General features: G+C 50.1%; 2 protein-coding genes across 2 annotated transcripts; one reads left to right on the forward strand and one right to left on the reverse strand.

Moving 5' to 3' along the window:
• Nucleotides 1-453: 453 nt before the first annotated feature.
• Nucleotides 454-8,642, forward strand: LOC140897148 (tripartite motif-containing protein 55). The gene is made up of 8 exons (XM_078848288.1): nucleotides 454-606; nucleotides 2,350-2,498; nucleotides 3,672-3,843; nucleotides 4,821-4,916; nucleotides 6,194-6,427; nucleotides 7,259-7,281; nucleotides 7,377-7,524; nucleotides 8,514-8,642. Exons 1-8 carry the CDS (start codon nucleotides 454-456, stop codon nucleotides 8,640-8,642), a joined length of 1,104 nt encoding a protein of 367 aa, XP_078704414.1.
• Nucleotides 8,643-15,456: 6,814 nt separating this feature from the next.
• On the reverse strand, nucleotides 15,457-18,663 carry LOC140897149 (uncharacterized). Its single transcript, XM_078848289.1, has 3 exons — nucleotides 18,600-18,663; nucleotides 16,427-16,892; nucleotides 15,457-15,913 (listed from the first exon to the last, which is right to left on the reverse strand). The coding sequence occupies exons 1-3, from the start codon at nucleotides 18,661-18,663 to the stop codon at nucleotides 15,457-15,459; spliced, it is 987 nt and encodes a 328-aa protein (XP_078704415.1).
• Nucleotides 18,664-26,813: the final 8,150 nt, after the last annotated feature.

Below are 26,813 nucleotides of genomic sequence, written 5' to 3' on the forward strand. Positions count from 1 at the left end.
GGATGTGTGCACCCTGGCTCTGTGTGAACTAAAAATGTGCTTGAGTCCTTTTTAGCTTCACCACCTATAGTGGATGTCTCTGTTGGGTAATCTGCTGACACTGGGCTATGAATTCAGACTGAATGAGCCTTCTTTCCCTCCAGAGATGAGCAAGAACCTTAATAGTAACATGAGAGGGGAGTAGCCTCAGCCATCAAATTCCAGGAGTCCTAAAGTGGAGCTGAAGCAGAGCCCCAGAGACCTACTAGGCCAACAGCTGCATGCAGCTCTTAATCTGTGTGGCAGGCTGCTTTCCCCATCCAATCTTCCTGTGCTCTTCCTCGGCACCACAGTCCAGAGCCAAACAGGCCGAGCCACACAGTGCTTCCTTGTTCTGTTGCTTGAGTGCTGCTGGGAGTTGGGGGAGCAGGGAGAGTCGAGGGCTGCATTGGCTTTCTTGTCATGTCCATCCAAATGGAATACAACTCCTATCGGCGGGATCACCCCATCGACAGCCTGGAGAGGCAGCTCATATGCCCTATTTGCTTGGAGGTGTTCACCAAACCTGTGGTAATCCTGCCTTGTCAGCACAACCTGTGCCGGAAATGCGCAAATGACATATTTCAGGTGAGTAATCCGAGTTGCAGCTTCCGCTCGTGGGGAGAGGTTTTTTTTATTTATTTAATTCAATTGATACTGCAGGGTCCTGTGTCTGTGTTTCTAAGTAGGCAGGAAGAGATCATGCTATTGAAATATGGATTGGTCAATTGGGTAGGAAAGGAGAATGCCCCCAAATTGTCCTAGTCGTCAACCCTTTCCAGCTTCTGCTAAATTTTCTCACACACAATCCTCTCAGGAAAGGAAAGTAATGCACTGAACTCCTTTCCTGCTGGTTCAAGTGTCAGGGCCGACCGCTCGCTCTGTCAAGGGACCTGGGAGCCTTAGAAACATTCACGATTAACAGCCCAGCCTACTGTGAGGTAGGAGTGAACTATCCCCTGTTCACAGAGAGGTGAAATGAGTTGGCCAAAGTCACACGGGGAGCCTGTGTGCAGAGCCAGGACTAGAATGCCGATCATCTGAGTTCCAGTCAAGTGCCCTGCCCACGAGACCATCCTTTAACATCTGTCCCATGTTTTCCCATCCCGCACCCCCAACAAGGAATAGCCTCTATTTGTAACGTTAATGTACAGAAAGCTTGAGCAGAAAGTTGGGAGGGACCCAGCTAGTGTTACTCATGCACCTGATTCCCCTGTTACAGGGCCAGTGTCCTTTTTAAACTTATGAAAATGCTAAGTGCTCCATTTCTGGGGCAAGCGAACATGAAGCTCTGATGGTTGCCTGCTCCGGGCTGTTATAACACACACCTAGCAGTGTTGTAGAGAAGTGTGTGTTTCACTGACCTCTAACAAAATGACTCAAGTTTCCCAGAAAGTCAAGCAACGTCTTTATGCAGAGCAAGAGTGAGAAATGTTAGCCTAAATGTGGAGGAGCTGTCAACAGACTTGAGGGGCCGCTCATGCCAAACCTGTTAGGAGAAACTATTCTAGTGTGTTCATAAGGAATGGGCTGGCATACTGGCAGCTCAGTAATACATCATTTTCTTTTGTGGCAATCTGGGCATTCACAGCAACACATGGCATTTCATTAAGGAGCACCACCACACCTGAGACAGGTCTGTTAGTCTTCCTGTCTCCATTTTACAGATGGGAAGATTGAGTCACTGACGGGTGAAGTGTCATGCCCAAGGCTGTGCTGGGAGCCTGTTTGAGCCATGATCACAATATAGGTGCTCTTAATCCTGTGCTTGGGCCATTGGATCAGGATCTCCCTCAGCATGAAGTGTTCATGTTCTCACATCACATCATGCAGGAATGTTGGGTATGGTGATGATACACTCTGAAGTTTTAATAGCTTTTAACTCCTTCATGGCTCTTTGCTGCTGACCACCGCTGACTTTGAAGGGCTAATTCCTTATTTGATTGAAATTAACTGAGAAGAACTGAGGGCACTAACTTAACGTTTCAAGAGAAGGCTTTTCTTCCGGTAGCAGTACCAGATTTATCTTCTTGAGTCATGTGCAGATGGCTCAGCATAGCTGAGGGGTTCTGCATGTTCTGATTCCAATCCTTCTGTTGTCCTGGGGGATTTTCATCACCTGCCTTTGGGCTATTAAATATCTTGTGTTTACACTTCGCTGCTGCACCGCAATCCCTCTCTTTAACAGTACACCCTCTTCTCATTTTGCTTCCTATGTGACAGGTTTGCAGTGTGCACTTAGGGTCATGTGATTCCTATCAAACCAGTCTGTGGTCAGCTGAGTAACCCCCCTGTAGCAGCATCTAATGAAGATCCTTGTTTGTGTTTCAGTCTCGTGGGACAACCCTGGGCTCTGCAGGCCGCTTTCGCTGCCCATCCTGTCGCCATGAAGTGGTCCTGGACAGGCACGGTGTCTATGGCCTGCAGAGGAATCTACTGGTGGAGAACATCATTGATATTTACAAACAGGAGTCGGCAAGGTGTCCCAACCCGTTCATTTCTTGTGTGTGTGTGTGTGTGTGTGTGAGAGAGAGAGAATCCATCAGTACAGCCTGCAGACTCTATAATGTGTCTTCTTGCAAAATATTATTCCGCCATTAGAGGTCTCTGTGTACTGTATAGCGTTCCAGACAGGCTCCGGTCCCCTGGTAAAGGCAGACGTCAAAGCTAAAAATCAACCTGTGTGGAAGCCTGGTTGTGTCTATAGTTGTCGTTGTTTTCTTTAATCAATGTCTCCTGCATACGAGCTTTGATTCCATAGATTACGACAGACGCGACTCTGCCTCTGTGTAAATGAGAGGGCGACTCCAGATCAAACGTGCCCACTTTATAAGTCAAAAAAAGAGTTTTTCTAACTGTTAACTCACTGTGGGATCTAAGAGAAAAACTTGGGTCTTTCCTTTTCGTGCATCATCACCTCGGACTAACGGTCTTACAGGCCAAACTGTGCTTTCTGTAGCACCCTTTCCTCCAGGGCGTTTGCACATCTGCAAGTAGAACTTAGCAAACAATTCTGCTGTTGATCCACGAGTGGGAATAGAACCCTGGTCCCCCCGCTCTCAGCTGGGTTGGCTCTGCAGGGCTAACAGAAGTAAAAAAAAGTGGGGGAAGCTTCCCTACTAACATCAGCAGAGCTGGGCTGCTGACGGGATAGATTGGTGGAGTAAGAAGTTGTCATTTATGCAAGTGCCCCGCAGGTGTATGTACGCAGCGTGAGAGACAGGCCCTGCCCCAAAGAGCTTACAGCGCAAGTAGACGAGACAGACCAAGGGTGAGAGGGGCACAGAGCTGAAAGTGACTGGCCCTCAGTTGGGGGCTGGGAGAGAATCCAGATCTCCTGACCTCCTCCAGTCCACTGGATGTTGCCTCCCCTATTTCATTTCCTGCTCCTGCTGGTTTTGGTAGGAAGGAAATGAGGTGAGCCTCTCTGGTGCTAACACCAGTGCAGAACTCCTAGCAGATGGCACTGCTCACCTGAGCTTGCAGCTGGTTGGTTTCCATTGCCCCAGAGCCTGGGTCTCAGTACTGACTTCTCAGCATGTAGCATCTGCCCTGTTGGGCTTCAAGTCTTGGCACTGGTAGGGGGAAGAAAAATCAAAACCCCATCTTGACTTTCCGCCTCCCTCTCTCACATGCCCTCTCCCCCCATGTAGCTCCAGGCCTCTGTTAAAGACAGAACATCCAAGCTGCGAAGAGCATGAGGAAGAAAAGATCAACATCTACTGCATGACATGTGGGGTGCCCACCTGCTCCCTCTGCAAGGTCTTTGGAGAGCACAAGGAGTGTGAAGTAGCTCCCCTGTCGGACATCTACATGAAACAGAAGGTTGGCTTCTCCCTGGCATTTGCTCATGGGGTGCCCGGTACCTGGATCATTGCTACCAGGGTGGAGGGGAGAAAGTTGGGCATCTTGTTCTTACAGAGCGCAGCCTTTTATCCACTCCAGGCTCTGCTACGAGGGTCCTAGACAAAACAAAGATTTAAAATGATGCATGCATACCAGCCGCTCTCCCATTGCATCAGTGTAGGTCCTGTCCACTAGAGAAGACCATTCAGAAGCTTCAGGTGCTGAGTTCAGTGTTACTGTTCATTCACACCACTGGTACATAGGGACTATACAGAACATGCAACAAGATAGACCCGAGGTTCATTGGGGTGGGGTGGAGGTAGGGAGATGGTGCACACAGTATGCCTGCAATGTCCACCTAAGGATCTCAAAGACTTTGATGCTCATTAATTAAGTCTCACAACACCCCTGTCAGGCACATGTTATCTCCTCCTAACAGATGGAGAAGCTGAGGCATGGAGGTAAGCCCGTGACATCCTCAAGGTCACACTGGGATCAGGATGCTGTGGGTCTCTTGATTCCCATCCTACACTCTAACTTGTACTTGGTGAGATAAATTTAAAGCCAGACTGTATGTTTTTTGCTGGGACAGTGCTGTCAGCAGATGGACAGAGACTTAGATGGGTCTTGGGGTGGGGTGGGAAGACACTGATGTCTTATTTATCCAGCACCCCCTGGAAGAGGTGCTTGGGAACACTACACAAATGGTGACAACATGAAGCCATTCCCTCTTGTCTCTGAAAACGTGAAGCTTGCCTTCCACCACAGCAGGCACCTGTGCTGGGAGCCAGGGTGGTAGTGAATGAGGGAATGGTCTGTCACAGCGGCAGGCTCTTTGGAGCCTGGACCATCTTAATCTCCTGGTGTCTTGTGCATTGCTGGCCATGTTCTCGGTGCTGAATGGTAAATTATCTGAGCTCTCTCTTTCTCTTTCTCCCTCCCCCGCCCCCCCACAGTCTGCTCTGACAGATGGGATTGGAGCCCTTGTGGCCACCAATGACAGAATCCAGGCCTTCATTGATAACTTGCAAGGCACTTGCAGGAACATCGAGGTACTGCATGCAGGTTCTCAGGATCCTTTTTGGGGAGGAGGAGGGGGAGCCCCATAAAACATTTCTGAGCTCAGAGAGGGGCAGCTCTTTGGGCCCAGATAGTTTGGAAGCTCCTGCTGTTGGCACAGATGCATTTTCCTTTAGTTGGCTGCATTTGAAGACAATCTGGGAAACCAAAGTCCCTGTCTGCCCTGCGTGGACACTCCAGGGCAGAAGTTTGCTGGGATGTCCTTTTTCCTTTGCACTGGGATACAATGAGTCCTGACTGGCTGGCTGGCTGCTCTGGGGCTGCATTTCAGTGGCCAAGTGCCTATACCATTCTAAGGTACCTTCCATCTGAGGCTGCCAAAGGGCTCTACTGGCAATAATGAACTCAGCCTCCTGTGACATAGAGAAGTTCATTCACTCCTTAGACAGTTGGGGAAGCTGGGAAGCAGCGGGGATGTATCTTGAGCACACAGTGGCAGAACTGGGACTAGAACCATGGAGTCCTGACTCCCACAGGTAGAGCTGCTCAGGAATTTTTTGTCAAAATGACCTGTAGTTTCAGCAAATTCAAAGGTCTTTGCTGATTTTTGTTTTTGATCAATTTTTAAAATTTTCCCTTGGGATAAACAGTATAAAATACTTCATTTTGCTTCCAGTCAATCCAGCTTGAAATATTTTGGTTTGGTGAGCTGACCTGAAACATTTCATTTTGAATCAGTCCAACATTAGACTGTATTTGCCTATAGAACTGTGGAGTCTCATGGGAGATGTAGTTTGGGTGTTTTGTGCTCCCATTCTCTCATACGGGGCAGGCTCCTTGTCTGGATTGCATCTCCCATGATGCATGTTGATTTCAACGGACTGAGCAGCATAGTGCATTCTGGGAGTCACTTGACCACGGTACAGGAAATGAACTCCAGAAATGATGATTCCAAACTGACATTTTTTGGAATATTGCATTTGGTGAAATTTTTTGAGATTTCAACTTCATCCCAACTAAAACAAATGTCAAAATATCAGAATTTCCCATGGGATGGAAATTCCGATTTTCACTCCAATCTACCCAGATCTTTGTTTAATTATGAAATCATGCTGCCTCCTATATAGCTTTGAGGGGCATTGGAATCCTCTTATTTTGAAATGCTCAATACAAATGTCAGATGATCCAATATTACTGATGAAAAAGTATATTCAGCCCCTGCCCCTCACTTCATGAATCAGCTGTCCAAACCTATGTCTAAGCCAAGCCAGTTGAGCTAGTGAATGTGCTCTTTGCATCCTTCGAGCAGGACAACAGCAAGGCCCAGAAGCAGGCTCTGTGTGAGAAGTTTGACCGCATGTATGCCATCTTGGAGGAGAGGAGGAAGATCATGCTGCAAAGGATCACCTATGAACAGGAGGAGAAGACCCAGCATCTGAAGGCCCTCACCAGGTTGTACAGTGAACACATTGAGTCATCCTCCAAGCTGGTGGATGCAGCGCTGCAGTCCATGGAGGAGCTGCAGATGACAGTCTTTGTGCAGGTAACGTGGCAGGAGGCTGAGTGGCCATTGTCATCTTGTTCAACCTTGGGTCTCCTGTTGCCAACCAGTATGCTTTGTTTCCCAGAGCCAAGAGATGAACAGGGTAGGGGGAAGTCATGAGTAGGACAAGACTGGCTTTAAAATACAAGCAACCATTGCTTTTCAAGGCAGACTTGTAACTCAGTGCCATGGGAATGGAGTCATATCTTCCTTTCCCACCAACACCTTGATAGCTTGGAGTCTCCCACTTGCTTGAGATCCTTCAAGTCCAGGAAGGTGTGGCTCTGGAATAAGGAGTTGTCACCACTTTTAAGGCAGAGGAAACTAGGTTCTTGGGCAGACAGCTTCTGTAGGGAAAACCCTAAGGACAGCCAGGCTTGAGGAGAGCACTTGGGCTGGGCTTTGTGCTTGTTTGTTGTTGTTTGGGTTCACAATTCAGCAAAACCCCAAAGGTGGTGTATTGGGTTTATATACAGTGTGTGTCCTTTATAAGGAGCAGGATGGGCAGGGATGGTGTCCCTAGCCTCTGTTTGTCAGAAGCTGGAAATGGGTGACAGAGGATGGATCACTTGATGATTATCTGGTCTGTTCATTCCCTAGGGGGCGCCTGGCATTGGCCACTGTCGGAAGACAGGATACTGGGCCAGATAGACCTTTGGTCTGACCCCGTATGGCCGTTCTTATGTGGGAACTCCACCTGTTTTTCTCTGTCTGTCTGTCTCACACACACACACAAATGCGCACACGCTCGCCACATGTTTTTATCTTGATTTTTTTTGTTCTATTCCCATAATCTCACCTTTCTTCTCTTCTCCTTTTCTGGCTACTCAGAATGCCAAAGTTCTCATACAGAAGTAAGTAGAACTCCCTATTTTCACATTCACATTCTGACCCCAATTTATCTGAGGGACTGGATAACGTGGAATCGTATCTTCCTTCCCTTTCCCAGAATTTCCGAGGTGACCCAGAGCTGTGAAGTGGAGGCGCTGGAGTCTGGTTATGACAATATGGAGCACTACGCTGTGGATTTCAACGCCGAGGAGCGGGTGCTTTATCAGTTGGACTTCATTAAAGGTGAGAGGAAATGGTCTGGGCTGGTCAGAAATGGGGGCCTTGGAGAGGAGGGTTTGCTGGTCTGTCTGCGGGCTCACAATGTTCCGTTCACTGTGGTATCTGGGGCTACTTCAACCAGCATAAAAACCTTCCTCATTTTTTTGATTCTAATGTCACTTGTGTCCCAGTTCTGCCACCTTGTCCATTTCACTGGTCGCTGATTTCAGTGGGACAATGTGTACTCCTGAGTGTGAGCACAGGTGTCAGAATCCAGCCGTCATCCTGTCTTTATGTGGGGGAGGAGCCGAGAGCCTTTCTCCTTGCATTGGACGTTTATCCCTGTTACATCTACCACAGGCCTGTGGCTGCTCCTCTGGAAGCCGCCTCCTTGGGGTTCTCTACTCTGTGTCCTGGGATGGAAGCATTGGAGGTGCAGTGCTGCGTTCACTGGGTGCATTTCTCATGAATGAGTGAAGGAAAGAGACAGGGAGGGAGGGAGACAGCTGGTGAGCAAAGAGAAGAACGAAACATATGGTGTAGGATGCCACAAAACCAGCACCTCATGGTACCTTTGTGCTTTGTTCAGTTGGGGAACCTTTTCCTCCTAAGGGTTGAATCCAAAGCCCACTGAAGTCAGTGGAGAGGTTCCTATTCACCCCAATGGGCTTTGGATCAGGATTCCAGTTTCTATTCCATTCTGGGCACGGAAATCCAGCTCAGCTTACTCTGACCCCAAAGTTCCTTTGAGAGGGAAACAGGAATCCAGCTCAGCTCCTTCCCCTTCAGCAGAATCCCCATTTGAGTTGTTCTTCCCCAGAGTCCATTCACACTGGGGAGGAACATCCAGGTATTTTCTGTAGTTTTCCTATTTCCCTGTAAATTGATAGACTGCGGGGTTCGGCTGCTCTGAGACTTCCTCAGCTGACAGTTCTGCTGACGTCAGCGTCTATGAAATCTAGGTGTCTGTGCCCATCTGGACTAGGTGCTTTCTGCATCCCTTTCACATTGCCAGGCCTATTTATTATCCTTGTAGTTGATGAATCTGAAGAAGGGGCAGAGGAAGGAGAGGAAGATGCTGTGTGGGGAGATGCTGAAGGTGCATCAGCAGAGTCTGTGGCAGACGAGCAAGTGGCCAGCAGTGAGGGCAGAGAGGAGACCCTGAATGTCCCTGCAGATGGAAAGGAAGAGGAGGCAGAAGGAAAAGCCCTGATGTTAAAGGAGGCTGAGAGTGAGACTGCTGGGGAAGCTGATGCCAAAGCTAAACTACCAGGTTCAGCTCAAGCTGCGGAGTTGGATGTCCCAACTGGCAAAGAGGGATCTGAGAGAGAGCCGGGCACTGCCCAGCAGGTAATGGCTTCAGGACTCTCCTGATCTCTACAGCAGTGATGCAGAAGCACCCGGGACCCACACTTGCTGTGGTAGGATTGTCCTCTCAAAAGCCAAAGATATACACTCATGCATGACATACAAGCGAGCCGTGTACGACATGTCTGTGCGGACATGTGTAATATAATCCCCATTAGGGTGGTCTAGGCCAATGGCCCCCATCTTCTCCAGACCAGAACCCCCATCCCCCTTTAGCCACATGGTGGTTGTGACTCTCCTGAGACCTATTTGCACCCTCCAACTTGACCCCCCCCCGCCCCATCCTATGCTATCATGAAAGTGCTTCACAGAGGAGTGGCAGAGCTGAGGGGGTGGAGAAGCTCAGGATTAATGAAATCCTGCCCCCAGCCCACGCTTGGTCGAGCGATCGATGGTGTCATTACACAAATTGGACCCTCCAGAGAGAGTGTCAGAGGTGTTCGAGAGGGGACAAACCTAGTCCGGTCATTAGGCCCATCTCCCCCAGGAAGGGCTCCGTTTGGACAGGGTTTCTAGAAGGCATCTGGTATAAATTCCTTCCACACCCGAGCATTTCCCTTACAGGTGTTCTCACTGCCTCCCCTTTGCCCCTCTCTGGTGTTTGCTTTTTCGAAGGATGCAGCTGTTCCGGGTGGGACTGCTTCAGACTCTCAGGGCTCCGGGGCCGAAGCTGCCGAGTCTAGCAACGCCTGGCAAATGACCGCCCCAAATCTTGCCCTGCAAAATAACCCCAAGGAAAATGCCCCAGCTGACTCCGCAGCCCAGGGCAGGGGAACTATCGAGGCAGAAGAAGCCACTTGCTTTGTCCCAGCCGAGACATTCAGCCCCTCGGACAGCTCAGCCAGGAGCAAGAAGGGTGCTGACCCAAGCCAGGGCGGTACCGGTCCCGCCAGAGACAGCGCGGAGGGGGGCCTCGCTGTGGCGTCTGCCTCCGGCCAGGTCAGTGAGCCCCTGCGGCTGGTTAGGGGCCCTCGGGCTGGGCAGGGTCCACTTATGGCCCAGGAGGTGTGGGTGCGTTGGCAACGCCTGTTGCCGTTGGGAAGTAATCCCTGAAGCCTTCCAGCCGGGGAGCGACTTCCCGAGTTTGTTACACCCGGAGAGGGAGCTGGAGACAAGGTTTCATCCACATTTTTCTTTCTTAGTGTGTGTGTGTTGGGGGGGGGGGGGGAATGCAGATTTGGCAACAAGGAAACATGTTGCCAAGTTGTGTCGGTTTCACCTCAATTGTGGCAGCTGGAATGTCCCCCCCCGCCCCCCCTAAAATAATCCAAACATTTAATCTGGGCAGTTTCAAATGGAAATGTCCCCATGGTTTGGGGCTGAAATGACCAGAAAAGGTTTTTAACCATAGAATGTCAGGGTTGGAAGGGACCTCAGGAGGTCATCTCGTCCAACCCCCTGCTCAAAGCAGGACCAAGCCCCAATTTTTGCCCCAGCTCCCTAAATGGCCCCCTCAAGGATTGAACTCCCAACCCTAGGTTTAGCAGGCCAATGCTCAAACCACTGAGCTATCCCTCCCCCATGTTGGTAAAGAAACAATACCGAAAGGTTCTGAAAGAAGCCTGACATGGAAATGAAACATTTCATTTTGGGTTGAAGGAAAACATTGAGTTTGACCAGATATGATCTTTTTATGGACTTCTTGATTCACTGAAAATTTTGGAAAGTTTTTTCCCTCGAGTCTGACCCCGCCCCCCAATTTTTTGGCATTACCAGTGAACTGAAAACCCTGTTAGTCTCACGGCTCTCAATGTAAGTGGTGGGGGGTGGGGGTTCCTTTATTATTCAGGAAATGTTCTGGAATCTTTCATTTCTGGATAGTCAACAGGGATGGGTGGGTGGGATCTTGATTCAATGCCTTACCCATGGAAGGCTCTGAGGCCAGTTCAGCACCCCCCTACCGCTGCACTGCAGCAGCTGTGGTGCGGCTGACTCCAAAACCTGGTGTAACTTGTGTCCTTTAGATCCAGAGGAGACAATGCTGCTGGCCAAGCGGCAGCAGTAAATCCCTGCAGAAGGGAGAAGGGAACAGAATGCCCACTGGTGCACGTGAATTGCCCCCCATCGCTGGTCACCTTTCATATATTAGTCTTCCCTGTTTTCACACTTGGCACTTCTGCAGGCAGAGTTCTCCAAATGCCAGAAACAATCCTCTGACTGTTAGAATAATAGAGTTATGGAAAAGTAGGGCTTGAAGGGACCTCAAGAAGTCATCAAGTCCACCCCCCTGCACTGAGACAGGATCGAGTTATCCCTGACAAATCTCTGTCCAACCTGGGTCTTAAAAACCTCCAATGATGGGGTCCCTTGGAAGCCTATTCCGGAGCTTAACTATCCTTATAGTTAGGTTTCAGAGTAACAGCCGTGTTAGTCTGTATTCGCAAAAAGAAAAGGAGGACTTGTGGCACCTTAGAGACTAACCAATTTATTTGAGCATGAGCTTTCGTGAGCTACAGTTGCATCCGATGAAGTGAGCTGTAGCTCACGAAAGCTCATGCTCAGATAAATTGGTTAGTCTCTAAGGTGCCACAAGTCCTCCTTTTCTTATAGTTAGGTAAACTTCCTAATTTTCCCTTGCTGCAGATTAAGTCCATTCCTTCTTGTCCTACCGTCAATGGACACTGAGAACAATTGATCACTGTTTTCTTTCCAACAGCCCTGAACATATTTGAAGACTATCAGATCTCCCCTCAGCTTTCCTTTCTCAAGATGAAACATCCCCAGATTTGTTAACCTTTCCTTATAAGTCAGCTTCTCTATCATTTTATAGCTCTCCTCTGGACTCTTTCCAATTTGTCCATATCTTTCTTAAAGAGTGGCACCCAGATCTGAATACAGTACTCCAGGACCTACGCTTTCCTTCATCTTTCTCTTGCTCTTAATGTATTTGGAGAACCTCTGTTCACTTTGGTATGGTTATTACACTTCAGGTCTTTCTGAAGATCAGCCTGTTCAAAGAGAACCCCATCCAGGACCAGGGAAGCAGCCACTGGCTCCCCTTTCATCCCTCTCTCAACTGAGAGATACTGGACCAGAGTCTATGTAACTATTCACCTACAGCTGTTAAGAACTTGAGGTGCACTCATGTGAAGGGTTAATATCACCAGCAACTTCTTTGCCAGCACAGACTGTGCATAAATGGCCCTGTTTTAACCATGAAACCATTCTTCCCATCCCCAGTAGAAATAGCAGGGTTTAGGTATTTCCTACATTGTATTTTACAGATGGGGAAAAATGTACTTTTAAAAAAATACCCCAGAATAACCCACGTGCATTAGCCCTGCAAAGCGAGCTGCTGCTTCGGCCATGATCAAGCTTTTTCCCTTCTAGGCTGGGGAACCTGAACTGCCCTTGCCTGCTCCAACTAAATGTATTTTTAGAGAATCTGTTCCCGTCCTCCTCTTTCTGAAGGATTGTAGTGATCTAATGATGCTCTGCACTTGTGCAGTGCCTTTCATCTCAAAGGCTCTTGCAGAGATGGGTGCGAGTTTCCCCTTCTGTAATGGAGATAATGAAGCACTGAGAGGACAGATTTTCAGACAGGGGCCTGTGCATGCACCAGGTAATTGCTCATGCAAATCACTATTTGGATGGATTTGCACCAAGTTACTGCACCTGCACTCACAGATTAAGCCCCCAACCCCTCTGAAAGTCCATTCCACCATGAACTGTCAGCCTGGGGTTGTTTAGATCCCAGCTGAGCGGAGGGGGCGATATGGACACACAATGAAGGTCGCCATCAGAATGATTCCTGCAGAAAACTGAAAAAGGGGTGAGATTTCTAAAGGCCTCTTTGATGCTGCTGTAAGCAATTTTCAGCAGTCAACGAGAGGGGTCTTCACATCTCTATGAGACTTAGGGGGCTTTGGTGTTGGAATGAGAGAGCTGTCTCACAACGAAGGGCAGTTCAGAGGCCTGGGGAAAATGGTATATTATGATTGATTGATTGTATTACCCCAGCGCTTAGGAGCCCTACTTATAGACCACAACCTCATTGTGCTAGGTGCTGCTGTACAAACATAGAACGAAGAGCCCCAAGGAGCTTACAGTATTGACAGGAGCCTATGGACTAGTACCTGCCTTGCCGGCTTCTATGTTTATACACAGAGGACACCACTTTCTGTTTGTTGTACATCCCCATTCCTTTGCCTGCATTCCCATCTGATCACAGCATTGTGTGCGTGAGAGATTCTCCACCAGGCTGTAGCTTTCTCCCTTTCAGTGCTGGCCTGGGTGATCATCCTGACATGCCTTTGGAACTCAGTGGCCATGTGACTGCTCTGGGGATGGGAGTGTGGCGTTTCAAGCCAGGTATAATACCCTGAACCACAGATGGTTACTGAGCTTCCTCCTTCCCTCTCCCTCTGTTAGAGAGCAGGTTAGAGAGTTACAAGGGATGAAATGAGGAGCTTGCCCCTGCTCTCTGGAGCGGCACTGAATATATGCTCCTTCCCGCTTCTCCAGGACCCCTCTGTGGTGGATGGGAAGAGTGAAGAAAGCAGTGAAGCTCCATTTGGGAGTAACTTCAGTCCTGCTCTGTGATGTCAAGATGAAGACAAGGTGGGTGCAGGGCTCCTTCTGCTTCCTGGGGTGGGCAATTCCCCATTGCCCCCAATCCCTTGCCCTCCTTTTTCATTTTCATAGGTAGAGCCACCCTTGGCTGAGACTGGGCAGAGACACACTGGATAACTTGCGCTGGTTTCTTACCTCAGTAATAGTAACTGATACATTAGCATCCTGATATTCAGAGGCACCGAACACCTACAAATCCGGCGAAAGCTGTAGGTGCTCAGCACAGCTGAAAGTCCGGCCTTTTGTTTCTAATTTGTATTGAAGTTCTCGGCCTGTAGTGCAGGAGATCAGACTAGCCAATCAGAAGGGCCCCTTCTGACCTCCAAACATCTGCCATGTGTGCTCTCCATCAAGAAGTCTTTGGAGGGAAATGTGCAAAAATGTAAAATCCTCATTAAATATGTCCTGGGAAAGCCATGTAAAATCCTTAGCTATTTAGTGTGTCTGCCTCTGCCATGCACAGTCTTCCTCCCTGCATTTCAGAGCCCTGGTGTAGCAGGAGTGTCTGGAAGACTAAAAGGGTGTTAGACACCCAGTACTGGTGTGTGGTTTTTTTTTTTTTTTTTTAAGCATTGAACTCCATTTCAGTGAAATGTACTCTGTGGACACTGATGTTACCGCCTGAATGTCTTTCATTCAGACACTAGAGAAACCAGGTCAGACATCTAACACGATTGTAATGGTTTTTCTCCCAGGTCCACCTTCCAAGCTCAACAGCTGAAAACCACCAGAGTTATAGTTTCTTGTTTTCCTGGTGAAATTTTCTGATCTGAAACCCCCCGTCCACCCATCTGGATTTTTGTTTGGAAGAAGATAAGGCGGCTAGACTGAATCATGGGAGCAAGTGGAAAGGTGGCATGGGACTGCTAGGAGCAGGGCTGCCTACATTTAGAATAGCAAAGGCCAGGATGGTCACTAACCGGGAGCCCCAGGGCTGCATAGAATGCGCAAAGAAATGTACCTGTAAATAAATAAAACCCCAAGCGTCCGCACGCTCACCTAGTGTCTGCTTGTATCTGTGCCTGGGGCGGTGAATAGGGATTGTTGCAGCTGTCTTGATTCTGCACAGTGAGGGAACAGAAAGTGAAGGGCTCCAGGCGTCTGCTGGTTGCATTTGCTCCTGCACTTTGGACACCCCGGCGTTGGAGAAATTGGCATGGAGGGGAGGGAAGATATGTTGCCACTGTAAGGTGGCTTTGCTGGCAGCCCCTGGGTTTCAGCAAGGCATGAGCCTCTGGCATCACCTCCAGGATTTTACCTGAAAGCTCAGGGGGATCAGATGGAATAAGATGCTGATTGAAAAGCCCTTTGAGTCCCAGCTTGCCAACGGGGACCCAGGGGGATCCGTGCCCCGGCCAGCGCTGCCTGCTTGGGATGCATTCGGGGACTCGTCTCACTCTGGTTCTGAACAAGCGTCGTGTGGAGCCAATGGAACACCGGAGTCAAGCCGGGTCCGAAATGCCAACAAACAAGTTTGTGTAAATCCAGCCCCTGTAGCAGGTTCGAACCTGTCCCTCTCGGGAAAGGCCTCCCTCGGTCTTTGACCTCCTTGGGGGGGGCAGCTCTGGGGCGCCCCCCCCTCCGTGCGTCCCCAGCCCATCAGGGCGCCGCTGTGAGAACCCGGCCATCCCCCTGGCATCGTGCCTGCAGCAGGCCGGGTAGCGCCAGCCCGGAGGCTCCAGCCGGGGCCAGGAAGGGGCCGGCGGGCGTTAAGAGAAGCAGGCTTGTTAAAATAGAGTTTATTGCGAGCTCGGGCATTGCCATGCTTTACTCCACGGCACACACAGAACACAGGCAACAGCGGCGCGGGACGGAGCGAGAACACACCTGGCCCCGTGGGACGCATACCTGGCAGCGCCCCCCCTGCCCTCCCCCTCCCCTTGCCCCAAGAGCGGGGTGTTTATCTCCCTTCCTGCCCCGCGCTCCGGGTCCGCTTCGCGCCCCAGCGATTCAGGGGCGCCGGGCCGATCCCCCCATTGACACTTGTTACAAGAATATATTTAAATGTTCAACCTAAAAACGCCCCCCCCAGCCCGCCCTCACTTCCCGATGTTCTGCAGCAGCAGCTGATTGCTCAGGGCTTTCTGGGCCAGTCTCTCCTCCCGGGACATCTCCAGGAACTCCCGCAGGAGGTGGAAGGTCAGGTCGAGGGAGTTGGGTCTGCCGTCTTTCCGCCGCGAGGAGTAGGGCGACCGCTCCTTCCTTCGCAGCTCCGGGGTGCTCTCCGCGCCCCCGGCCTCGCAGGGACCGAGCAGTCTGTGGAGAGAGGGGAGCCCCGCTTCTGTGCCCGCTGAAGGCAGCGGGGGCTTGGCCCCCAGCCCCGGTCTCCTCGGCCACAGTTCCCAGGCTGGACCGGGGACCAGAGCGAACTGCGGGGCAGCTCCCCGGGGCAGCTCCAGCGGGGAGCCGTTCTCCGACGGGAGAAACAGCAGGACGAGGACGAAGGCAGCCGACATCATCCGGATCCTCATAGCTTCTGCTTCTGGGGCTGGGCGCCTGCAAAGAGAGCCCGGGAGGGGTTACCCAAAGCCAGCGGGGCGCTGCAAGCCTCCGCCGCGGGCAGCCCCGACCCAGGCACCTTCCCGGGGCGAGCAGCATCGAGCCCCCCACCCCACCCCGCCGGATCCATCCGCGGGGCGGTTACCAGGAGCCAGCCCTGTCCCCTGAACACATGGCAGGGAGGCGATAGAAACTCCCCCCGTTCTCCGCCCTCCAAGCCAGGCTCCTAAGGCTCGCCCCAGCCAGGGCAAAGGAGCTGTCCCCGCCCGATCCCCAGCCCTGCTCCGGGGGCGGAGGGAGGGGGGTACCAGCCACCCCGGAGCTTCAGTTACATCTGCCGGAGAGCGGTGCCGCTTGGCTTTCAAGTTTGCTGAGCGGCAGCCGCTGGACTAGGGGCCCCGGGAGCGGAGGGGAAGCCAAGGAGCGCCCCGCATCGCCCTTGGAGAGGCCGGACGGCTGCAGCCCCGCCAAGGACCCTCGCCCCGGGCGCAGCGCTGGGGGGGGACTCACAGTTGCGGTTCTCTGGAGAATTCAGCCGCTGGTCCCAAGCGCAGCAGGTGGCAGGAGCCCCTCACACATGAGCACCATGGCGAGCCATACAGGCAGGGCTTTATATACCCCCGGCAGCCTGCCAGGCACCCCACCACGTGACGGGCTGCTCGGGCGTGTGCTGGGGGGGGGCACAGATCAGCGCCCCGGATCGGGGAGCTGCTGGAATCGTGACGCGCTAGAGACCAGCTGGGGAAGGGGAGCTGGGCTCCCCGCGGAGCGGGGCTGGGTCGCTGGGCTGCGCACAGGGGAGCCGGGGCTGGGGGTTCGTTAGCGCGCCCATCCCTGCGGGCGCAGCCAGGCTGGGGCCGGCCTCGGGCGCCGGAGCTGCCCAAGGTGCTGAAACGCCGCGGGGCTTGCTCCCGGGAGGAGCCTGGTGCGGGCGCTTCCAGGGCAGGGACAGGCGGGGGCGCGGGGCCAGGGCCGCCTGTCCCACCCGAGCAAACCGGCGGTAGCCGAAAAGACAGGACTTGGCCCTTTGTTTTTGTTGTCTCGGCCGGTATGGCTGGGGAGGGGGGTGGGGGGGGGGGCAGGCTCCCTCTGTCTGACACGCCCAGCAGCCGGCTGTGTAGCCCTCTTTCCTTCGCAAATACACAGGCACCCGCGGCTCTCCCTCTCCCCCCCCCCCGCCCCCGATTTTCAAAATTCAGAGCCGGAGGTCAGCCCCCGAATTCCCGACACAGGCCCCCGAAAGTGGCCCGGGTTCCCGCCCCGCAGTGGACACGGCTGGGTGTGCAGGGCTTTTGCAAAGGAGCCACTTAGTGCGAAGGAGCCCGGCTAAGGATGTGGGGGCTTATTTTAGGCATTCTTTAAAAACCCGGTACCTATATAGGTCCACACACACGCTGATATATGCCAATGCATGTGTGGCGTATGCCTGGGGTGGGGGTGGGGGTGGGGGGGGTGGGTGCTGTGCGAAAGGACAAAAGATCAATATTATTTCTATTTCTCTCTCCGCCTATGTGCCCGGTGGACGTTGGCGACTGGCCACTAACGTGGCCTGCATTGGAAGGAGCCAGTGGTTCTCACCCTGTTTACCCTTGCGGGCCCCGTGTGCAGCTCTCTCTGTGTTACGGGGGCCCTATTCACACAGTAGCTATATCACCTGGATGGCCCTGAGCACGTCACATGGTCCTGCAGCTGGGCGCTGACCGGGCTGCAAGGGGCCCCCCAGTGGGTCCAGAACCACTGGCCTGAGCAATGAAGCCTTGCAGGTTTATATGAGTGAAAAATGTGAGCGGCAGTGTCTCTTTCATAAGTTGGGAAGCGAAGTGATTTACCTGACTAGCCTGTCTGCAATTCTCCTCTTAGAGTGATTCATTTTATGAGCTCATGGAGATTAAAACTTCACTTACGCTCTTGAAAGCAATTTTCCTCCTTTGGCTGAGTACAGAGGTAAATACATTTCTTTGCCTAATCACCCACCAAGGTATATGCCTCTTACTGCAAATTGTGGCTTGCGGGGTGGTTCTCCTCCCTCCCCCCCCAACTGGTGCTTACATCATTCAGCTTTTGGAGTGAAATGCTCAGTTATTATGGTGATCTTGTAGAATTAAGATTCTGCTCAATAAACAGCTCAAGGGTAAAGAGATTTCTGCCAGGCCAGAGCTTGGCTGCGTGGAAAGAAGCACCATCCTTAGTTTAGGTGACCCTATGTGCAGGCTCGTTCTGAAGACAAAAGGGAGGCTGCTTTCTTGCTATTCATTCAAAATATTCTAAGCAGCGTTTGCCTGCCAGCCAGCCTGAGCATTGCTGCCTGAAACCCATTCAAATGAAAATTGATTTAAAGCAACAGCAAAAAGTATAATTGGCCAGGGACTGAGACTGCAATGTACATTTCATCTTCCCCACTTTCCCTTTACTGGAGTTCTTTGGTATCTGCTCCTTTGTTGGTTTCAGTTATTACCCAGGGCTGTAATTTCAGGTGCTCAGCTTGAGACTGATGTTCAGAAAGTGCTGGATGGCCCCTTTCCCCCAGAATCAGGCCCCACCTTTAAGGTGTCTCAAGTCTGGTACCCAAAATTACCAGTCACATTTGAAAATCTTGGCCTTGCACAATGATGAGGCCAAAGGCAGCTCTGTTTGCTGGTCCAAAGAGGGCGGCCTTATAAGGGCGACAGGCAGTCAGATGTACCATGGATTGTCATGTTTTTTCTGGTGTGGACCACGTGCCAGAAGACAGAAGCCTCCCTTCCCATTTGTGGCCATCTCCCCTCTCACTGGCAGCTGAATAACATCCCTCTGGCAACTACAACAGTTGCTCACATGGCACAGTCACTTCAAGAAAGTATTTAGGGAGAGATTTTCAAAGACACACAGAAGAGCGAGGCGCTCAACTCCCGGGGGAGTGGGTGTGGAACTGCCCTTCCTGCCATTGAAAAATCTCCTCCTTAATGTCTTTTCAGCTTCTTTTTGGCATTTAACAGCTAGAAACAAGGACCGTATCACCAGCCATCTCTCCATGGACCACAATCCAGGTGATCAAATGGTGGCTTTCTGATTTGGAGGTATATAGGGATAGTATACAGAGTCCTTAGTTCTGGAAGGGATATTAAACCTTGTGCTTCAGGGATTAAGACAATCTCTAATTTAAGGGGACCAGAATGAGACCTAATGTAGCCAGCAGGTTATCTCACAACTGCTACTGTGAGGTTCTTAGGTATTCCTCTGAAGCATCTGGTGCTGGCCAGAGACAGGATACTGGGCTAGACTGTAGGTCTGATACAGCCTGTCAGTTCCCTATCCATTTTCCTGTCAAGCAATATTAGGATCTGATGTAAGTTTAGTAAAAAAAAAGTGAATGTCTCCCTTTTCTGTTTGAACGTGAGGCTCAGAGCTCTAGAAATGGTGTGTGTGTGGGTGGGGGTGGGGAAGTGAGAGAGAGAGAGAGGCTGAGTCCCATTTGGGTTGTGATCAGGATTGTAAACTCAAGTGAAAGCTTTGATGGATCTTCTGAACATGGAAAATGTTAACAAGAGAACACATTTTACTTGGTTATGGGTAGCACCATGTCTCACTCAGATAATAAAGGCCAATCTACAGTGATTACACCTTATAAAATGCAATTCTCCCTAGGTAGACGTGATGACAAGTAACAGACACAGATAACAACTGCTACTGTGTGAAGGCATCATCTATAGTAACTCCTAGTATAATGGAACTGAGCAATCATTCATAATGGCATCTTGCAGCTATCATTACCTAAAGAAAAGGAAGATCTGGTGATAGACGCTTTTAATCTTCATTTTCCCTCCTGGTTCAAATGCAAGTCGCTGTTCAGTACAGATTGCCCATGTCTTTCATAATGTTTTGCCTTTTTCTTTTCGTGACATCTGATTCTGAGAATGGTACAGAGGAGGTCCGAACGTTAAATAATTGATATGGATGGTTATTCCTGAGAGCGAATGCACCCATGACAGATTTATAACATTTAACAAGTTCTTAGTGTCATAAATGAATGAAGATGTCCATAGACAAGAGTCACTTGCAGTCAGACAGCGGTTGATTCTGCACACACACACGTGAGTAACTTTACTCAAATGAACAGTCCCAATTAAATTAATGGCACTACCTGTGTGTGTAAAGTTACTCAGATGCATAAACATTGGCAGACTCAGGGTCCTAGTTTGTATGATGTAGTTACATTTGCCAAGGGGTGGTACATAGTGATACTTGAAGTCCAAGTTTATTTTCTAGGTTTTATTTTATGTATATGCTCAAAAACTGTGAAGAAACAAGTATTATGATGATTAAACCATCTATTATCCTGAGAAAGAAGTGTCAGAATATCTTCTAATTCTGTAATTGTGGGTCACTGGGTTGTTTTTTTCTTTTTTGCCATTCAAATTCCTTTGTGGGAAAGAAATTGCTGTCCAGATGAGAACATTTTATAACTGAGTCTAAAATGAAACCATCATATTTTCCCCTCCTTTTTGAGAGGAATGAGCTAGCCTAAGGGCCCAGCAATGAGTACCGGACAGGCCGACCCCCTGTAGCTGCATAGAAGATGATGGGCAGCAGTGGACCTCTGTGCAGGATCAGGCCCTAAATTAGTTCCCTAACAGATGGTCCTGCTGAAACCATAAGTGTGAGATGGAGGACTAAAGTTTTGGAGCATTTCCCTATTTGATGTGATTATCTCTCCTTCTCTCCCCACTTTATGTGAGCACTGCACATGGAATTAAAACCAGCAGGGAGCTGACTGTTGGGACAGTGGACTCTGGGTCCTCCTCTGAGTGTGACAGCAGTTCTCAGCCCTGCTCTAGCTTGCACCTCAGGATGTTCTGGCTCTTTGGGGAACAGCTCTGGCATGGAGGGGTGTGAAGGCAGTCACCGAACTGCAGGCCTGGTGTTTCATTCATATGCTTGTTTATGAGAAGCAGTGCAGCTCCTGCAGAGTGAGTAGTGGGGAAGTTGAAAAAATTTTTTTTCTTTTAAATGGTGGTTCTGGAGGTGGATGAATTTTCCTGGGTGTCAGGTTGCAGCATCGCTCCAGATTCAAAAGGGAGCCAGCTGGCTGGTGCTGCTTTGTGAATAGATGCAGCCAAATCTGTCTAGAACGTAGATTTGGCGGGAGACACTGGTGGCATGTGGAGCAGGTAATCAGCTCAGACGTAGCCCTGCTTGAGTGCTAAAGTGTAGAGAGAGCACGGATTCCTTTTGGATCCGGTGTGCAGGCTGTGGGGAAGTGCAAAGGTTGTTAATTTAGTGTCAGATTTGCAAGGAGTGTTTGGCCAGGTCTACACTAGAAAAGCTTTGCCAGCTTAGCTATACCAGCAAACCCACCGAGGGTAAAAACAGCTTATTCCAGACAAAAGTGCAGCTTATACTGATTCAGTGAGTGCAATAAGATCTACCAGCAAAAGCACTTTTAGGCTTGTATAGCTGCATCCACACTAGGGCTTTTAGCAGTATAGCAACGGCATTACAAATCACACCCCTAAGTGCTATCCTGGCAAAAGCCCTGAGGTAGATGAAGCTTCCCCAGCATGCAAGTGCTTTTGCTGGCCTAGCTTATGTCACTTCGGGAACCTGTCTAGGCTCTGCTGTCTAAAGGGCTAACTATGCTGGAAACCCTTTTCCTGCAGGCCTGGTCTAAGGGGCTTTGGGGGCAAACTGCTATTGGATTTCAATGGGATTTGGGCACTAAATCATTTACGCCCCTTGATTTACATTTCCTGTTACCTCTGCTTTAGTTAACTCATGCAGACACTTCAGCCTGGGCCTGGCAGCATTACATGTCTCAGCAATTCAAAGCCTCTGGTTTCTGTCCTTTTACTGGGGCTATGGGGTCAATGCTAACCACTCTGGAGTACAAGCTTCTCTGCCTGCCCATACTGGTGGAGTAAACAGCACCAGCTGCTGAAGGGCAGGAAGTGAGCTACAACCTGAGGTTGGCTGATTTGTTTTTTCCCCCCACTCTGAAGACCCCGGATCTCTTACAGGGTAAGCAAATGGCTCAGGTTGTGTCTTGTTAAAGTGTCTGAATGTGTTCGTTTGATCAGCTTAGCCTACGCCACATTGCACCGGAAGGTATTTACATGAAATAGCTTGTCCGCCTCCAGCATCCTCTCTTGTCCCCTCCAGAATTCATTTGTGACCATAGCTCGTCACACCTGCATTGCTCTGTTATATACTCGCTGTAAAGCTCTCTCTAGTCTCATCTGTTGGAGACACTAAGGTTTCCAAAGGCACGCTGTGGAATTCTTTACTTTGGCATTGCACTAAGAACAGCTCTGCACTTCCAGAGAGCTCACCATTTGAGGATCTACCCCCATAAGACCTTTATATCGCGGGCCCAAAGTTTCAGACCTGTCCTTTTTTCAGGGCCTGGTTTTAGAAACATGCCAGGGGCCTGATTTTCATCATGCTCATCACCTGCAGCGCTGAACCACTTTCAGTGGAATTGTGGGTCCTGCAGCTCTGAAAATCAGCACCGGGTCTGTCCCCAGTCCGGTCGAGAAGGGGAAACTGAGCCACAGTAATTCAGAGACTTGTCTAAAGTCTCCCAGGAGTCTGTGGCAGGACAGAGAACAGAACCCAGTCTTGATCCTGTGCCTTAGCTGCAAGATCAAACACCCCTAGCTCACTGTCACACAGCAACTGAGCTGCTAAGACCCTTCGTCCCTGCCCTTCTCTGTGTGATGGTGTGAGTGGTTTCAGCTCAATTTGAAAGTCAGATCCTAACTCGATGAGTAGAGATTGTTTTGCAGATTACATTTATCAGGCAGAGCTGCCTCAGGATTGTAAAGCTAGTTTTGTCCCTCGGTATCTCTGTTTCCCTTATGGCAAATCCTGCGTGATAGTGCTTTGGAACATTTTTCTTTTGCCCCTGGTGTTTTAGGATTAGTCATTTAATCATAGGAGAGACATTTAAAACTTTACCAACAGCTGAGTCTAATAAGTGGTGTGCATAGTATTTAGAGATCTCGTCTCAGGATTTTTTAAACATTTTTGTTCTGTCACAGAATCAATGACACATTCATAGCTGAAAAGCACATGCAGACAGGCAGCCTGGGGATTAATTATGGCTTTATTGTTAAGGATGCCATTTTGTTTTCCTCTAGTAAAAACAGAAGGCAGCTAAGTGTTCATGAAGCTTTCAGTGATGTCAAGCTCATCAGTCAGCTCCATTCATTGGATCATCCAAGCGGTCCGTCCCATGGCTCTTGGGACTCAAAGAGCCTCCCAATTAGGGATGACTTGTCATGGGAGCTTTCCCTCTCTTGAACAGCTAGATGTGGCAGTTCTGAACTAGGGAACATGACAAGTTCAGCTCCAGCAAAGCATGGATAATTTTCACTTCTTTCTCCTGGCAAACGTGTGTTTCCTAGCAGCACTGAAAACTTTTCTCCACTAGGAATTCCTTTCCTTAGTCCTTACTAACATTTTAGGCTGGAGGCTCCAAGTGGTTTTGATTCTTCCTACACATGATGGGGCCGGGCTGAGACCTGATCCATACAGCCAAATGAGAGACAATACTTTTGTGATGCCCCCCCCCTGGGTGCCACCTGGGACTGGGGTACCACTGAGCTTGCCTAACTCACCAGCCTGTGTTCCCTTTCCACTGTACTGCTATGCAGCCTGTCAAGCCCTTCCTGAGGCTTCAGACGCACTTAACCAGCATGCAAACAGGTAGGGACACACCCAGCTGCAGCTATACACACAGATGCTGAGATCAGCTCTGCATGGGAAGGCTCAGCTAAGGAATTGCCCACTACTGAGGTGCACCCCCCCCCGAGGGTAAACCCAAAATTGTACCATCTTGTGCTGCACAGAGATTTGTACAGTGTAAGCTCATGAAATTCACCCCCTCCCTCAATGTGGAGAGGGATACACACAGCTTTCTGCTCCCAGTTATGGTTTCCACACACACTGGTTTTAGACAAAACAAACGAAAATTTATTCACTATAAAAGATAGATTTTAAGTAATTATAAGGGCTAACAGAGATCAAAGCAGATTACCTAGCAAATGAAACAAACACACAAACTAAGCTAATATACTAAAGAAACTGGTTATAAGTAGCAAATTCTCACCCTAAACATTTTAGGCAGATTGCAGAGATTCTGGAAGGCAAACAGCACCTGCTTGCAGCTTAAAACTCCAGATATATCTTTCAAAGGCCAGACACCTTCCCAGTTTGGGCTCAGCCCTTCTCCCCTAGTCCAGTCTTTTTGTTCTTAGGTGTTTCCAGCAATCCTCTTTCTTGGGCAGGGAGTCACTGAAGAATGAATCACGATGATGTCACTCCCCTGCTATAAATAGTCTTTGCATATGGTGGGAATCCTTTGTCTCCCAGTTTGATTCCCACCCCTGGTCAGTGGAAAAACACTAGTATTATCATGAAATCCAGTACCAGGTGACTTGGTCATATGTCCCTGCAGTCATAGCTCAGGGGCTGCTTTCAGTGTCCTCAGGAAGGCTTCCTGGTGGGAGATTGACATCTTCAAAGATGTATTATTTTCCCTAATGTCCCTTCCCAGTGAGCCAACCAGATTGATTCATTTTCTGTCTAGTGGGTGTTCCTCAGGTGTAAACACATTTGTAATAGATGCATAGACAATATTCCCAACTTCAGCTACAAAAATGATACATGCATACAACTAGGATACTCATCTTCAGTAAATCAGAACCTTTCCAATGACACCTCACATGCCTCATCTTGCAGAAAATACATAATAGTCATGCCATAATCATACCATAACAACATCTCGATGAAGAATATGGGGGAATAGTGTCGCAACTTTGTCTCGCAGAAAGTTTTAATAAACTAGCTGTGTAACATTCAGAGCAATGAGAACATCCGGAAACAGAGGCTCAGGAATTTGTAGCACTCATTCCCCAGCAGACTCATTGGCTTATGTCATGTAGGTTCGCCTCTGTTCTGGAGGCCGGCGTTCGCCACATTGTGCAAGGGCATGGGTTGGTCAATGGGTTGCCTGTGGGGCAGTCTGGGTGCTCTCACAGAGGGGAATGTTCTCTGTGGGCATGAGGGGAGGCAGAACAGGGCACAGCTGTGACTGGTCTCATTAAACCTGCAGCAGGGTCCGAACCCATTTCTATGTCTGGTCTCTCCCAGATCTGCATGGCTGCAGTGAGCCCAAAGGAGAGGCTGAGGCAGCTCTATTTCACTAGGAGTTGGGTGACCAGCGTGGAACACTCCAGGGCACTTGGCCTTCGGCAGCAAGGTTTGCTTTCAGAGAAGGGCACGGGAGGTTTTGGTCAGTTAGTGGGGAGAAAGAAATGAGAGACCTCTCCCTGCTCCCCAGAACAACAACCCCACTCACCCCTTTGAGATTAAAAACTAGGCCAAAGGGTGGAGCTAGGTGGAGCTGGCATTGACCGCGTTTCTCCCGTCTCCCAGCTGAAGCCTGCTGAGAAGAGCTGGTAAGGTGCCACCCTGGCTTGGCGCAAGCCCTGGCATGTATGGCTGGACAGAAAGCAGTACAGATAAAGCTCTGCAATGGGCAGGGATGAGCCAGGTAGGATCAGCACTGACTGCATCCGAGCCCTGGGGGAGATGCGGTCGGTGCTGATAACATTGGTGAGTGCTGAAGGGTGGCCAGATATAAAGGAAGAGATGAGTCAATGCCCTTATCGCTGCTCTCAGCCTCTGGGGAGAGACTGAAATGAACTTGCACTTGTGGAAACTCTGCCACTGAGACGCAGACATCCCTTCACTGTAACTGGAGGAGTCTCCTGCACTTACACAGCACCTTCCATTGGGGCTTTGCTGATGGTAAGCCCCACAACAGCCCAGGGACAGAGGCGGTGTCATCCCCATTTTACTGTGGGGAAACTGAGTCACAGAGAGGTGAAATGACTTATCCAAGGTCAGATGCCAAACTAGTGGCAATGTTGTTGCGACCCCCACAACGAGATGAATGTGAGTCTTTAGCCCCATCTAGTGGATGGTTAACCAAGAAGGCTTCCAACTCTGTTATTGCTTAATGCTTATGGACTCGGGCCACGCATTTCCGAAGGGACAGCTACGTTTAGGTGCCCCTGTTTTTGGGTGTCCGACTCGAGGCACGTCAAAGGGTTTGATGTTCAGGAATTGCTGGGAAGCCACCCTCTGAAGCATCAAGTCCTTTCAGGCGCCTCAAGTTGGGCAGCTAAACCGGAAGCACCCAAGATGACGAGTCACATTTGCAGATCTAGGCCTTAGCCCTTTAGCTTGGGTGTGACAGGTTCATATTTTTCGTGCTGAACGTCTTGGCTCCAATGCCCTCTGTTGGGCTGGCTACCCTGGGGTTAGAATTCATGCATTCCCATGCTTGGGGCACCTCTATGAGTGCCTGTGCGTCAATTCAGCCGCCTGGACGTGGAACAGGCATAGTTTCATTTATTTGTTTTTCCGTTTTTTAAAAAAAATTCCCCCTCTGAGCGCCAGCCAGTGCTCTAGGTGCCCAGCCCACACGTTAGAAAGCCCAGCCCTCCCCACACCCACGGATGGCCCATCCAGCTCTCCACCTCAGCCCACACCCTCATCAGCGGCCTTAGCAACGAGGGGGAGAGATGGATCTTGCAGTGTGCAGGGGAAGATTACACACCTGGGCCAAGGTGTGCGGGGGCGGGGGAGTGAGTCCCCAACTCAGTACCCCCTCCCGGAGAACACCCTGCCAGCAGTGCCCTCTGGTTTATATTAAGGGAATCGGTGCTGGTCTCGCTGTGGTGTAGGCCATAGGCAGAGGGGTTCCCTCAGGGCTTTATAGGGTAACACCAGTGCCTTGAGCATCACCCATAACATTTCTGTGGTTCACCTAGAAGGCCGCGTGGGGCTGCTTTGTGCCCCGTTCTGAGAGGGACAGGGTGACCCCCCACAAACCGCATGGAAACATCTTATC

The sequence above is a fragment of the Lepidochelys kempii genome, chromosome 13 (assembly GCF_965140285.1).
Source record: "Lepidochelys kempii isolate rLepKem1 chromosome 13, rLepKem1.hap1, whole genome shotgun sequence".
Lineage (NCBI taxonomy): Eukaryota > Metazoa > Chordata > Testudines > Cheloniidae > Lepidochelys > Lepidochelys kempii.